The sequence below is a fragment of the Phaethon aethereus genome (genome assembly GCF_964289735.1).
Source record: "Phaethon aethereus genome assembly, chromosome: 11".
In the NCBI taxonomy this organism is placed as follows: Eukaryota; Metazoa; Chordata; class Aves; order Phaethontiformes; family Phaethontidae; genus Phaethon; species Phaethon aethereus.
The window spans coordinates 17,212,823-17,226,518 of NC_138587.1; the positions used below are offsets into that span (position 1 = coordinate 17,212,823).

A 13,696-nucleotide genomic window follows, 5' to 3' on the forward strand; every position below is an offset into this window, starting at 1 on the left:
CCAGAGGAACTGACTTCCATGGCAACGCCTGTGAGACCCATTCCCTACGCTTCCAACCAGGCTTGCTCTATAGCCTGGCTAGCGGGACGAGGAGGCTATGGACGGATGCCCGACTACCCTGCGCTCCAGCTTTCCAGCCTGTAATGGCGGCCCCCGCAGTTGCCAGGCCCGACCCACAGCCGGAAGTGCTACCGCCCGCCCCTTCCGGCCCGGCGCCACGGCCCCTTTAAGGGCGGAACCGTTGCTACGGGGCGCGGGAGGCGCGGGAACTGAATTGTGGTTTGCGGGAGGCGTCATGGCTGCCGGCTGTTTGGTGAGGGGGGGCTGGGCCGGGGCCTGCTGTGGCCTGAGGGGTTTACTGTTGCTGTGGCTGGGCTGAGAGGGGGAAGGCCTGAGGGGAGGTCGGGCCGGGCCGGGATCTGCTGCGGCCCGGGGCCTTAGTGCCGCTGGGAGGGGAAAGGCCTGGGAGGCCGCTGGGGCTGGGCCAGGCCGAGACGGGGGCAGCCCGGGCGTCTGAGAGCGTGCTGGAGGGGAGGCCGCGGCCTCTGAGAATGGGGGGAGCGTTGGGGGGTCTGGCGCTGGCGGGGAAGCTGCTTGGGGCGCCTGGGCTCGGGGTTTGATGGGGTGTGGCTCTTAAAGCGGTGCTGGGGGGGGGGGCATGGTGCAGGGTAGGGGAAGGGGCGGTGTCCCTGGTACTTTGGGGGAGGGAGAAAGGCAGGCCTGGTGCCAGGCCGGGGGCGGTCTGGTGCTGCAGGGCCTGGGCTGTGCAGGGGAAGGCCTGGGGGGCCCTGGGGTGGTGGTGGGGGCAGCTCTGGGTTTGAGGAGACTTAGTGCTGCTGGGGTTGGGCTGTGCAGTAGGGGCTGACCTGGGCTGGGGCTGTGGGGTGGCCTCATGCAGTTGGGGCTGGGCAGGAACTGGAGGTAAAGATGGGCTTGGGGAGGGCTTAATGCTGCTTGGGAGGACCAGCCTTGGGTCTTGCGGTGCTGTTACTGCTGGGATTGGACTGTGTTTTTTGTGTGTGGGAAGCTCTGGATCTGGGGAGGGCTGGTGCTGTGTGTTGTGGGGGGATGTCAGCCCTGTTCTTCTGGGGCTGGGTGTTTGAGCAGGCTGGGGCTGTGGTCAAGTCCTGAGGGGGAGCAGGCTGTGGTGTGGGTTGCCAGGAAGGCAGAGGCGTTTCTATGAGGGCAGAGATTGAAGGCTGATCAGCCTGTTCTGAAGTCTGGACAATTTTCAAGTGTTTCAACCTCCTGTAATGGTTCTCTCAGTATTTTTGGTTTTACTTTGTGTCGTGTTGACCGTGTCCCGTCCCCATGTCGTCCCCTTGCCTCGTCCCGCCGCCCCCCCCCGACCTCAGGCTTTGTTTGGCCTTTGCAGCAAGGCGCTGTGCAGGGACATGCTGTGTTCCCCAGATGTAGGGGGAAGGGTAGTGGGTCACTCTGTTTTGCTGCAGTTATGATTGTACCTGTCTGTTTTGGCAGGTGTGTTAAGTCTTGCAAATTTGTCCCTTCTGTGCAAACAGTGGCCTCTTGGCTACCCCTGGGCTGAGATGAGCAGCTGTCAGAGCAAAGCTGAGCTTGACTGCCTGCTCAGGTGGTCTGATCAGTTCCAAAGTCAGCTTTGGGGTCTCTGCTCTAGCAGCATGTTGTAAAAGTGCCTGAATGATTCATGCAAATCACCTAGGATCCAGGGGGTTATCAGCTTGGATAATTTGCCTCTCTTAAAGTTTGTTGATACATATGAAATTTGTATGTTGTGTTGCACGGTGTTCTTATCTCTACTTGTTTTTTGTGGGATGAATATGTGGCTTGGTTTGCTTGTTGTAGAAGTAAAATGGTTTTATTGTGCAAAGATTGTTCTTAATCTATAGTCTCTGAACATTACTGTCTTCTAGGAAGATCCGTCCCTGGAGAGACACTTCAAAGGCCACAGAGATGCTGTCACTAGTGTGGACTTCAGTCTCAATAAGAAACAATTGGGTAAATTGTCTTCCTGTGTTTTGATGGCCAGATGATAAAGAGCTTCTCTGCTTTAGTTAAGTGGAGGGAGCAGTGGAGGTACTGAGCTCTACAAGAGCAAAGAACTTGTTTTCATGATGAAGAGACTGTGGAGAATTTCAGGATGAACGTTTCTATGTGCTTTGGAAAAACCAAAACCCTGTTGTTGAACTGTAGGAGTTGCAGATTGTGTGCATCCTGGTAGACCTTTAGGGACATCTACCATTGCTTATGATTTCACATACATGGCTTTACCATGCAGTCAACTTAAGGTAAATCTTACCTTTCTTCTTCATCTTTCATTTCTCCCCTTTAGACAGCTTCCCATGGTTATGCCATGGATTGTGTCCTTGTTGCTATTCAGTAACCTGCTATGTTAAAGCCTCTCATGACTATCACCAAGTCCTGCTGACCCATCCTGCTAATAGCAAACTGAACACTGCTCTAATTGCTTTGCCAGCTTGGATTTTTCATAAATTGCTAAGAACTGCTGAGCTGGCTTTGATCAACATTTTGCAACGAGAGAGATGTTGGAGGTGGATGTAGCTGGGTTGTCTTTAAGTCACTGTCACAGGACTTCTCTGCTTAATCTGTAGTGTGTTACTTGATATTTAACCTGCTGCATCTGCTTCCCAGTGAAAAAAGTGATGAGATAACCTTCACCCGCAGACCTTCTATGTGTTTCCTTAGTGTGTATGTATTTGGAAGAAGTTCTGCAACTCGTGTGGCTTTTGCCTCTGTGGCTGTTGCGTGAACTGACTCTTGGAAGTAGAATTGTCAGTCCAAGCCAGTGCATGACATAGTTTTATTTGAATTACTACTGAAATATACAGTATGTGATACACTGGTGAAGTGCAAAGGACAATGTGCTTGAGATTGCTGGAAGCTGTGATGGTGAACTGCGTGTGAAATGTAGTTTCAATGTAATTGGAGTAGAACTAATGCAAGTTTGGTTTTGTTTTGTCTTTTTACTTCAGCAAGTGGCTCGATGGATTCGTGCCTGATGATCTGGAGTATGAGACCTCAGATGAGAGCCTATCGCTTTGTGGGCCACAAAGATGCAGTCATGTGTGTTCAGTTTTCACCTTCTGGTCACCTGGTGGCTTCAGGCTCTAGAGACAAAACAGTCCGTTTATGGGTTCCCAGTGTGTAAGTATCGATTCCCTTCTGTCTCTCTTTGTGTTTTAACTATGGATTGGGATTTCCTTTTGCTTCTTGATAGCAATTCTTCAGCTGTGGCATTGGGATCTGTTTGAAGGAAAGAAGAACCATTTTATGTGGCAGCTCTGACAGAGGAGAGGTAATCTAGTCTTGAAATTGTGTTGGAAACAAAACTAAAATCCTTTGCAAAGCTTAAAGCCAGTATTAACTTCCTGTGCTAGTATAACAAGTCACTAATGTAACTTGTAATGTGGTGAATTGTTGGATTTTTCTTCCCTTTCCTCACCCAGTCTGTCTTTCCTCCTGGCAAATCAATCCTTTGCTTCTTTGCTGGTGTTAGGCAAGATGCTGAAACACAAATTGGGGTTTAGTGATGGAGATGCCTGTTCTGTGAGCAAGGTGGAGGTTACAGGCTTGCATGCTTGCTATAGTCCACAAAATGGTTAGGTACCTTTAGTCTTTATTCCTCGGTCTCAAACTAGTAACTCTGTTCCACTGATGGTAAATGATGGCATATTATTAAGATAAAAGACTACTTTGGATTGTGTATTGACTTTTTTGTGAGCTTGTATATGATTAAAAAGAATTTACTTACCCTTTCAATACCTTAGCTGTCTTAATATATATTTATGAAGCTTCCATTTTTGAGCAGAGGGTTTAGTTCCTTTAACTCATTAATGCTTGCCAAGTCCTTGACAATCATTGGCTGAGAAGCCTCAGAACTTACATTGTTTTACTCTGCCATGCGTTGTTTTAAGTGATATGATTTCAACAAGGAGCACTTAGTTGAAATACAGCACAAAGAGGAGACAGCTGCAGAACTTCTGCTTGAAAACTTGATGTGAGTAATGAGAAACTTTTTGCAGCTGAGATGCAGAAAAGCAGCTGTCTGTTTCCTCTGGTATCTTGGTTCCCACACTATAAACAGTGGGATTGTTTTTTCTGAATGGACAGGCACATATAAAGGTATTTGAGGTTCCTTTGCTTGTAAGGTTGTAAATTGCTGCTATCAAAGACTAAAGGACTGTGTCTAGAAGCAGACCTGATGATTGTGGTGGCAAATAAAAAGGATTTAAAAAAAAAAAAACCCAAACCAAACAAAAACACACAAAAATATACCTCAACTTTAAGATAAACATGTCACTTCAGGAACTTGGGAAAGCATTTCCAGTTGTTTATTTTTGATGAGTTATTCTGGTTATGATTACACATTGGAAGCTTTATTTGATGATCTATTAAACCATAAGTAACTTGTGTCATGGAACTGATAGGTTCTGAAGGTGGCTTTTAAAAATATGTGATAAAAGTGACTTTTAAATATCTGCGATAAGTTTTGCTAGACTAATACACTGCTCTAAGTTAAACTAGATTCATGTCCTCATTTTCCCCTACCTATTAATCATCATGATGCTCACCTGAAACTATCAGAATGCCTGAGCTCCTGTAAACATAAATTCCTAGCGCTCACTTTGTATTCAGAACAAGTTATGCATGTGGGGCAAATGCACCATTGTGACAAAAGTATAGGCCCTGCTTTTTAGGCAAATTCCAACTTATTCTTTAGCTACAGAACTGTCTCAGTGCATTCATGATGGTGGAGTGACTAAACAGTAAATATGGCAGAATTGCATAAAGTTAAAAATTTATAGTGAAGTGAAACTAAAATATGCAGCTTGTAACTTCAGTTACAATTAATTGCAGTTTAACCTTTCCTGGGAGAAATGATCACAATGACATGTCAGCATATATATTATTAAAAGACATAAGATGGATTATGAAAAAAACTCTCCTATGAAGAGACTAACAGTGTCATTTTGCAACCTCCAGAGCTGTGCTGCTAACACAGAATATTGAAAATAAGTTACAGTGTAAACTTGTTAGATTTCTCAGAAGCTAAAGTATAAATTTTAAGAAAGGACTAGAACGTGGTAGGAAAACTGAACTTAAATGATGTGTTGGGTGATTCTGTCTTGATTGCTTAGGGGTATGAGCTCTGTGATCTAAACTGCGCCTATGATTGTCATGTCAGAAAAGGGCCAGTGTGGAAAGGGAGTTATGCTGGTTGTGAATACCTTGGTGCATGGCACATTTAATCTGTGTTTATTTAGTGTTCTTTGTCAATTTAGCTTCTCTAGATGGAACAAAAAAAAAGAGCACTGAGGCTGAGTCAAGTTTGAGACCTTCAGCTTGCCAGTTTTGTACTGTCATTAAAAGGGAAGGGAGAAGCTGCCTCATGGTCTGTTTGTAGGCCAGGCCTTTATTTCCAAAGAATCTGAAAACTTGCAGTCCCTTTCAAGGGTGATATGTTACTGAAGGAGTTAATGCTACACTAGTGTATGGATTTTTGTCTTTGGGGTTTGTTTTCTATAAGCCACGCTGACAGCATTTTGTAATTTAATGTTTCTGCATGAGTTTTTATCAGACTTGGGGATGTTCTGTGGTTTTGGACAGAAAGAAAGCTTTCCTGAGAAGTAACCTTTACTGTTCCCTGCCTTCTGGCAGTTAAAGGATTAAATAAAACTATGTAGCTCTGACCTTTTCTGAGGAGGGCCAGAATATTGCTAGAAGGTATATAGTATTTTGATTTTTTTGGCCTTTACAGTTTTAGTAGTCCTTAGCCTCAGTATAAAGCTTGTTAAATCCTAATGGAGGAGGGAGCAAACCACCATGTCTTTCTCTTGTTCTCTTCTGTCTGTGAATATGGAGTTCGTGGTAGTACAGCACATGCTGGAGATGTTTCTTGGACCAAGAGTCCCATATACCTGTTGGATCTCTAAATATGTTGTGCTTTAGATCTCTAAATATGCCTTGCGTTTATTTGCCAGAAAAATGCCTCTTGCATGTATTTGGAAATGATGGGTAAAGAAGAATAACAATACTTTGTCTTGCCTGGCTGAGTTAACGGTAGCTTGCTCAAAGTTGTACAACATCAGACACGCAGAATTCAGTTGTTATTTCTTGTGTGATGCTGCATTGGAAGTGTTCAGCTGGGGTATGGGCCATTACAGCAACAGCTGTGAGGTAGTTGGCTGTTTGGCTCTGTCTAGATGAATGGTGAAAACGCTTACCTCCCTCCTCACCTGCCTTGCAGCAAAGGACCTGGAAACATTACAGAAATTCAGCACCTTCTTTTGTATTAATGTTTCCATAAATGTTGTTTTAAATGGTTGCACAAATTAACAATAGCATTTTTTGCCCCTTTATAGGAAACATGGGTTGTTTCTTGTTGGATTGGGCTCCAGTATTGAACTGGAACAACTGGTTTTAGCTCTGTGTTCTTTGTAGCTCATGAAGCATGAGTTTGTTTGGGCTTGATCAACTTTTTCTTCCTAATGTAAGCACATGCAGTTCCCATGGAAATGGTGGTTAATAGCATTGCTCAGCATATAGAAGCTTTGTGTTTTCAGGTACATAATGTCTTTGCTGTCTAGCTGTGCAATTTTTAAGTATTCTTTCCTTCTGTATAGCAAAGGAGAATCTACTGTCTTCAAGGCTCATACGGCAACTGTGCGAAGTGTTCATTTCTCCAGTGATGGCCAGTCTTTAGTTACAGCTTCCGATGACAAAACAGTCAAAGTGTGGACAGTTCACAGGCAGAAGTTTCTGTTCTCACTTAGTCAACACATAAACTGGGTTCGCTGTGCCAGGTAAGTACGGCTTTCTGATGAATAGAGGGATTTATCCCTCAAAGCATAGACTGAGCATCATGATCTTGTGCAGCACACTTCTGTTCAGGATGATTCAAGTGTGTCTAGTGACTGAAATACAGTGCTGACCTGCAGAGAGATACCTTAGATAGTAGTTGTGTACTTACTTTCTGCTTCTTCAGTGATCTTTGTCAAGCAGAAACTTTCCTGCTCAGTGATTTGCTTTTACCTGGTATGGAGACTTTTGCATCTTCAAGTTGCTAACAGAAGCAAAATGAGAGATTTATATTATAGCTGTTATTTCAGCTTAGTTACTTTTAGACCTGTCCTGCCTCTCCTTAAAAATGATCACCTGAGCTCCTTCCAAAATGCTGAAAGTACTGCTGTAATAAAAACATTATTTCCTTATAACTGTCTCAGATTTGGTTTTCAGTTTTCCATCTCAGTTGTTCTGAGGAGTTTTTATGTATGTATGTATTTAGGATAAAGCTACAGTTTCTCTGGAAGTGAAAAGTTCATTATGATTCTTGAATGTGGTGCTAGCAGTGACTGGTAGTACTATAGATGCCCACAGTAGAGCAGAAAGAATGTTTTTCCAGTATGTAAGATGATGATCTCTAGGGGCTCAAGTCCTGGTCCTGTAAAATTATGCCTGTGAAGAGATATGTTGATCTGTCTTGTACATGAAACTTTGCAATAAGAGCTTAATGCGTTCCTTTACAGCACTAGAATGATGAAGCTTTTATATTGGGAGTAATTATATTGATGTGAATGTTTGGCAAGGGTAGGAATTGTTTTGAGTCAGGAAGAGATCAAGAGAAACAACCTGAGATACACTTAAGTTGAAGCAAGTAGGACAGGAGATCTTAAGTCAGACTGAAGACTTTCTTGAGGGTTACTTTATGTGCTTGTGGAATTAGGGATAGTTTGAGGACTCTATGGCTTGCTTTTTTTTTCCCTTCAACTTACAGTGATTGGAATTTCTTTTAGTCTCACTGATGCTGGTGTGACTTGCGTGAAATGTGTTTACCAGCATACTTTGACAGCTGACCAAATCCAGTTGACCCTGTACACCTTTTGTCTGGGGCAGTTCTTAACTGCTATAACTCTTGTCTTAGATTCTCTCCTGATGGACGATTAATAGTGTCAGCCAGTGATGATAAAACTGTCAAACTGTGGGATAAAACCAGCAGAGAATGTATACACTCCTTCTGTGAGCATGGTGGGTAAGTACCTGGTGGTGCACAAGGACTGACCTTCTTGTGATTGCTGAAATGGGAGTGCCAGGTGAATGTGCACCTTGTTTTGTGACTGCAGTCAGAGGTCCTTGTCCTGGCAATCACTTCTACCTCTAAAAAAAAAAAAAAATCATTCGCAGCTATTAAAAAAAAAAGGAGTCAGTGGAGAATGAGATGCAAAAAGAGCTTCCAAAACTTCTTTGACCTTCTTATGACATGTCCAGATTAGAACCTTGAGGCTTATGTTCAGATAACTATCCAACACGTCAAGCTTAGTTTCTTTATGCTTGCTTATTTTTGGAGATGCTTAAATTCTGTATTTCTTCTTCTAGCTTTGTTAAGCTTTTTTATTTTGTCCTGAGTTGAAGTAAATCAAAAGATCAAAAGTGTACTGGCAGATTGGTACTTGGATGGTTTGTTTCATTCTCAAATTTCTGAATAACAAAGTTATTCCAAAAACCACTTTGTACTCAGAAAAAACAGCTGTTGAATTGTTTTTTTTGTATGGAGACTATTGAGCCACAGCAGAAGTTAATTTGTCCACAAACACAAAACAGGTCCTTAGAGAACTGAGACTGGAATCTTCCTAGTTTCTTGTTGCATTGAATTTTTAAGTACAAAGGTTTGTTCTTTCCAGGTAATATGCAATGATATTAAGACAAATTCAGACAGTGTTATTTTTTCTAATGCTTTGAAGAATATAACTTGTCCAAACTACCAATTCAAATACCCCTACTTTCTCAGCATTTTTTACAAGAATACTCAAAGGCTAATTAATTTTATTCAATTTCTTGCATGAATTAGGTGAGGAGTTACAAGATGCTCTTCGCTGAAGGTTCTGAAGGCTTTACTGTACTTGTGTGTTCAAAGTAAGAATTTATTGCATACAAGTGCGGAAAGGAATTTGGTCTCAGCCTTGCTGCTTTGCCTTGAAGTGGCAACATAGGGTTTCAGGCACAAATTCAGTAAGTTCCATCTTAAAATTATCTAAGAGTAGTAAAGAAAAATATCTGTTCAGTCTTGTACACACCACTCTAGAAATCCTGTTAATTTAATCATAGACTTATATTATGGAGACATTAAATGAACACTTGAAAATGTTGTGACAGATTCATCAGACTTCAGGAGGCTTGTATCTACAGCTCCTACACCTGTAATGCAAAACGTTGAAGACGGTATGCTTAGATACAATCCTGCAGTCTACTTGGGGTTATAAGCAAGGTCTTAAGAGAAATTTAGCAATATGAATATTCAGGTTATTTCCTCCTTTCTATAACATTCAATGCATCATGATGTATGATGCACTGGTCTTCTTGAAAAGACCATTTTGATCTTTAGCAAGAGTTGAATGTAAACAGTTGGATTTAACTGCAATTTACAGGTTTGTGAATCATGTGGACTTTCATCCCAGTGGTACATGCATTGCTGCGGCTGGTACAGATAACACAGTGAAAGTGTGGGACGTTAGGATGAATAGACTACTTCAGCATTATCAAGGCAAGTTAAGATCTTGGAAAAATCAGACCTTTTCACATGTTGATATGAATTGCTCTGAAGCCAAGGATTGTTTCTGTCACCTGCTGCTTTTCCAGAAAGGCACTGGCTTAGGCCTGCCAGTGGAAGCCTTTTTTTCACCAAACATCATACTTTGCATTGTGTTAGCTTCAACACTGATTCTCATACATCGGTGAGAAACAGCTCTGTTCTGATTTCTTTCTCTGTCCACCATCAAAAAAGGTGAAAAAGCCCCGATGCTGACACTGTCTTGTGTTGCAGGTGTGATCTGCAATGCCAGTTGGCTTGTATTCACTGTTCTTGAGTAAATGATACACAGTAGAAAGGATGCGGCCTTTGCCTCCAAATAAGCCTGTAGGAGGAGCCAGATGCATTCCAGCAAAGCAAAAGGTTAATTTCTCAATGAGAGAACTAGCAGACGTTAACAAAAGAGGAAAATCAAAATCAACCAATTGCAATTCTGTACCATGATCCATCTTTACAGTTCTTTCTCCAGTGTATCCTTTGGTTTTCAGCTTCCAGAATTGACTTTGACCTTGTTACGACTTGTCTGGGTTGGCTTGTCCTTGGAGTAGCTAGCTTTTATATTTCAGAGTCTACACTCTTTTTAATCCGTACCTTCAAAATGGCATCTCCTCCCATTACCTGTTCTTATCAAAGAGATGAGTGCTGCGCTTTCGTAGAGCTGGATAGAAAAGTGTCCTTTCCCATCCCTGCAAGCTTCTTTGCATTTGATCATACTGTTTTGTGCATGTTAGTTGCTTGAGCCTAAACATGGCTTTTATTTTCTTCACTAGTAATGATTTTTAGGACTGCCATAGTATATTCACATATATACTTAAGCACTGCTTCCAGTATAGATAGCTTATTAAACTTAATTTTGTTAGCTTTTCATGAAGACTTCATCTGGCATCCTAGTAAAGCAGATCAGAGGTACGGTGCTGGAGCTTGATGTGTTGTTCTTTTTGCCATCCATATCGGATACTGTCAGTTCCTGCTGTGACAGCCTCACAGTTGAATGCAAAGCAGAAAAGACAGAGTAGTAACATAGTTTGCAGTTGATCCCTGCTAACTTCTCAAGTTGAGAGACAGAAATTGAGTTCTAAATTAAAGCTGTTGGTCCTTCTGGCTTTATGTAACTAGAGTTGTTTTTTAAAGTGCTTTTGACTGTGTATCCCTTTAATCATAAGGTGATGAAAGAAATTGCGTAGTCTCTCAGTACAAGTTCTCTAGTTTTCCTTGATATAGAAAGGCAGAGAAAGTAGCAATGTTTAAGGAGCAGAGTTCCTCTGTTTGTTTTCCTTCACAGCAACATGTGAAGGGCTAGACAATTACTTGATAAGTAATGGTAGTTACTTATCTTGAAGCAAATGCAGATTGTCTGTAGAGAAGCTATTAAGATTATGAAAGTCCTTTGGGATCCATTAAAAAAATAAATAAAAGCTCCCCCAGAAGAGGTTGCTGTGGTATTGGGAACAGTCTGCAAACTTTAGAATCCTGTTGTGATTCTGCTGTATGTAGAGTGCTGTTCTTGTGCTCTTTGCATATAGATGTAAACACCATTATGATCAATTGATCTGGCTGTTAAGCACCGATGGGGACACCATCATCATTGGAATAGGGTTTTTTTCTTGGGTAGCAAAAATAAATAAATAAATCCTATTTCTAGTATCAGCTTCCTGCACCTCAATTGTGTTTCATCCCTGGCTTTTAACGTGAGGTCTTCCTCTCAAGTATGTTCTCCTTGTGTAGTCAAGTCGAGCACTCTGAACTCTTTCAACTGTAAACCTGCCTGTGCTCCTTGAACTCTCATATAATATGATTTATTTACTTTATTTAGTTATTCTTACGGACTTTCAATCACTTTCAGTTCTCTAATAGTTAACAAAATCTAATAGAAATTAAACCTTTTGAGGACTGTTCACCAATGTTGAGCATTACAACGATGAATGCTAAAGTGCGAGTCTTTGTGTAGTAAGTATTGTTAACTTGTGACCCATATTAAAACTTGGAAACGCCTTTCTGAAGTCTTGTTGCTAAAATAGGCAGCATGTTTAAATACTTGAACAGTGTCAGATTGTCCTTTAATGTACTTTATCAGCTTTTCAACAGCAGCAAGGTCTGCAGTGTGTGTTTCCAGCCACAGTGTAACTTGGCTCAAAAATCATCCCTTCCTGCTTTCTACTAACTGCTTTTAAATTGTCTGAATCTAATGTGGTTTCGGTTTGCCTGCCAGGTTTATCTTGTGTCTTGGAGTTACATGTTTCTCCTGTATCCCACCCTTACTGAATGGCATTTTAGTCTGACACCCTTGCTCGATAGCAAGGTGATAGTGATCTTTCCTGTTATGAGTCTTATTTTTAACAGCTACTGTGTAAATTCTAATTATGTAATTAAACTTTGAACTAGAACTAGTAATAAAGCCAAAGAAACCTGAAATTGCACTGGTAGCTGTATGCAGTCACTTCATGCAGCTGTGAGTGCAAACTGATGTATTTGTAACATGTTCTGTAAGCCCTGCTCTTCTGAGGGTTATACACGTCTTTTGGCTAGATTGGGTTTAGTTTTGTGGCTCTCCCATGTGAAGCTGCCACCTCAGTCCCACTAGAGGGCAGCTCTCCCCTCAGTACGTGCTTATGCTGCCTGATTTCAAGGGAATCCATTTTAAAGATTAAGTTGCATCAAGGAGTTAATGGACAGAGAGCCCTGCCACAGACTCTTGTGTGTTAAAGTTGGGTTGTTTTCCTGAACTGATTAGTCTTTTAGTAATGTTGCTCTTGTTGCCAGGACTTGTTCCAACTGTGACATTTGTCAATGAAAGTTGGGAGTAGAGAGCAAACTGCAAAGCCTTTTGTATGGTGTGTTTTGTTGTTTGGTTTTTTTTAGCAAAGTAAAGTATGCTCTGGTCACGTTTACTGTACAGGAGAACAGACATGCTTTCAATGTGCTACTTGGCGTTAACTTTTGTACAGCTGACCATCCTCCTAAAAAAAAAAAAAGACCGATGTTTCTTGCCTGACACTTTTTTTTTTTTCCCCTGTGCAAAACTGTGTGGGGCACCTCTGTTGCAGGTCTATGGAAACAGCTCTGACATTCTTTTTTACTGCTGTTTTAAAAAGAGCAATTGGTACTTTTATACAGTTCAGCTGGGACTGGATGGTGGTTATCTGTTGACTGGGGACTGTGGCTGTGTCAAGTCAGTCCTAATTTGTCTTCTGACTGCTGGTTATGAAGAGGTTACATTCACTGATTACATAAAAGTAGTATTGCCAGACTTGGGATGGTTATGTTCAGTCATTCGATAGGCTGACGTGACTCTATTTTAAGTAATTAACCCCCCAGTATAGGTCCTTTAAATGGCCATTATTTTTCTAGGGCTTGGCTGGCAGAAGGGTAGGCTTGTAGCAACAAGTCAGTGGGAGATGCCACCTTGTGCTGCACTGGATTTATTGTTTACAGCATGAAACAAAGTGAGGTCACAGGATGTGTTGGCAAGTTTTTGGAGAGGTATTGTGAACAGTCTTGTGGGAGGTGTGAGCTGTTTTGGCAGAACAGAGATGAAGTTTTCCCTGAGCTTATGACAGCCAAGAACTCCTTGGTGCAGTAGCTGTGACTGCTTACACAGCCACAGTCTGTGTGATTTCTTTCCATTATGAAAAGTTTTTTTTGGGGGAAACTGGAAATACTTAATTTACTATCTGGAACTTAGAGGATATGTCATTAACTTGGCCTGTTTCTGGTGTGATTCCTTTTACGACTTACCTTAGTTGACAAAATAGGTTCACCTTTATCTGAATGTAGACACTAATGGTGTAAGGAATATTACAAATCACTAGGAATAAGATTTTCAGAGGAGAAATCTATTTAGCATTCGTTCAGGAGGAAAAACTCCATGTAGACTTTTTCTCCTTTAATACATAGTGCAATACAGGGTTGTCACCTATCTTGAGTTGAGGTTTTCTTCTGCATTTTTAATAGTCCAGGTCAAGAGGAGTTACGTTTTCAGAACTTAAGCTGAGATATCTAATGTTCTTCAGTTTAAAAAGTAGATGCATTCTGTATTACAATTGAGCAAGGTTATTTCAGCTTTATGCTTCAAATCCACATCTATAAAAGGTAACATTTGATTTTAATGTCTTT

At 41.7% G+C, this 13,696-nt stretch overlaps 1 protein-coding gene across 1 annotated transcript in view; it reads left to right on the forward strand.

The window, feature by feature from the left end:
- Positions 1-295: 295 nt before the first annotated feature.
- The window catches only part of POC1A (POC1 centriolar protein A), a gene marked incomplete at both ends in the record, with an annotated part of 59,200 nt that continues 45,799 nt past the window's right edge, over positions 296-13,696 (forward strand). The window contains 6 exons of the mRNA XM_082004609.1: positions 296-313; positions 1,893-1,977; positions 2,973-3,144; positions 6,624-6,803; positions 7,922-8,029; positions 9,423-9,538. Of these exons, the coding sequence (XP_081860735.1) occupies positions 296-313; positions 1,893-1,977; positions 2,973-3,144; positions 6,624-6,803; positions 7,922-8,029; positions 9,423-9,538 (679 nt within the window). The remainder of the gene's footprint in view (positions 314-1,892; positions 1,978-2,972; positions 3,145-6,623; positions 6,804-7,921; positions 8,030-9,422; positions 9,539-13,696) is intronic.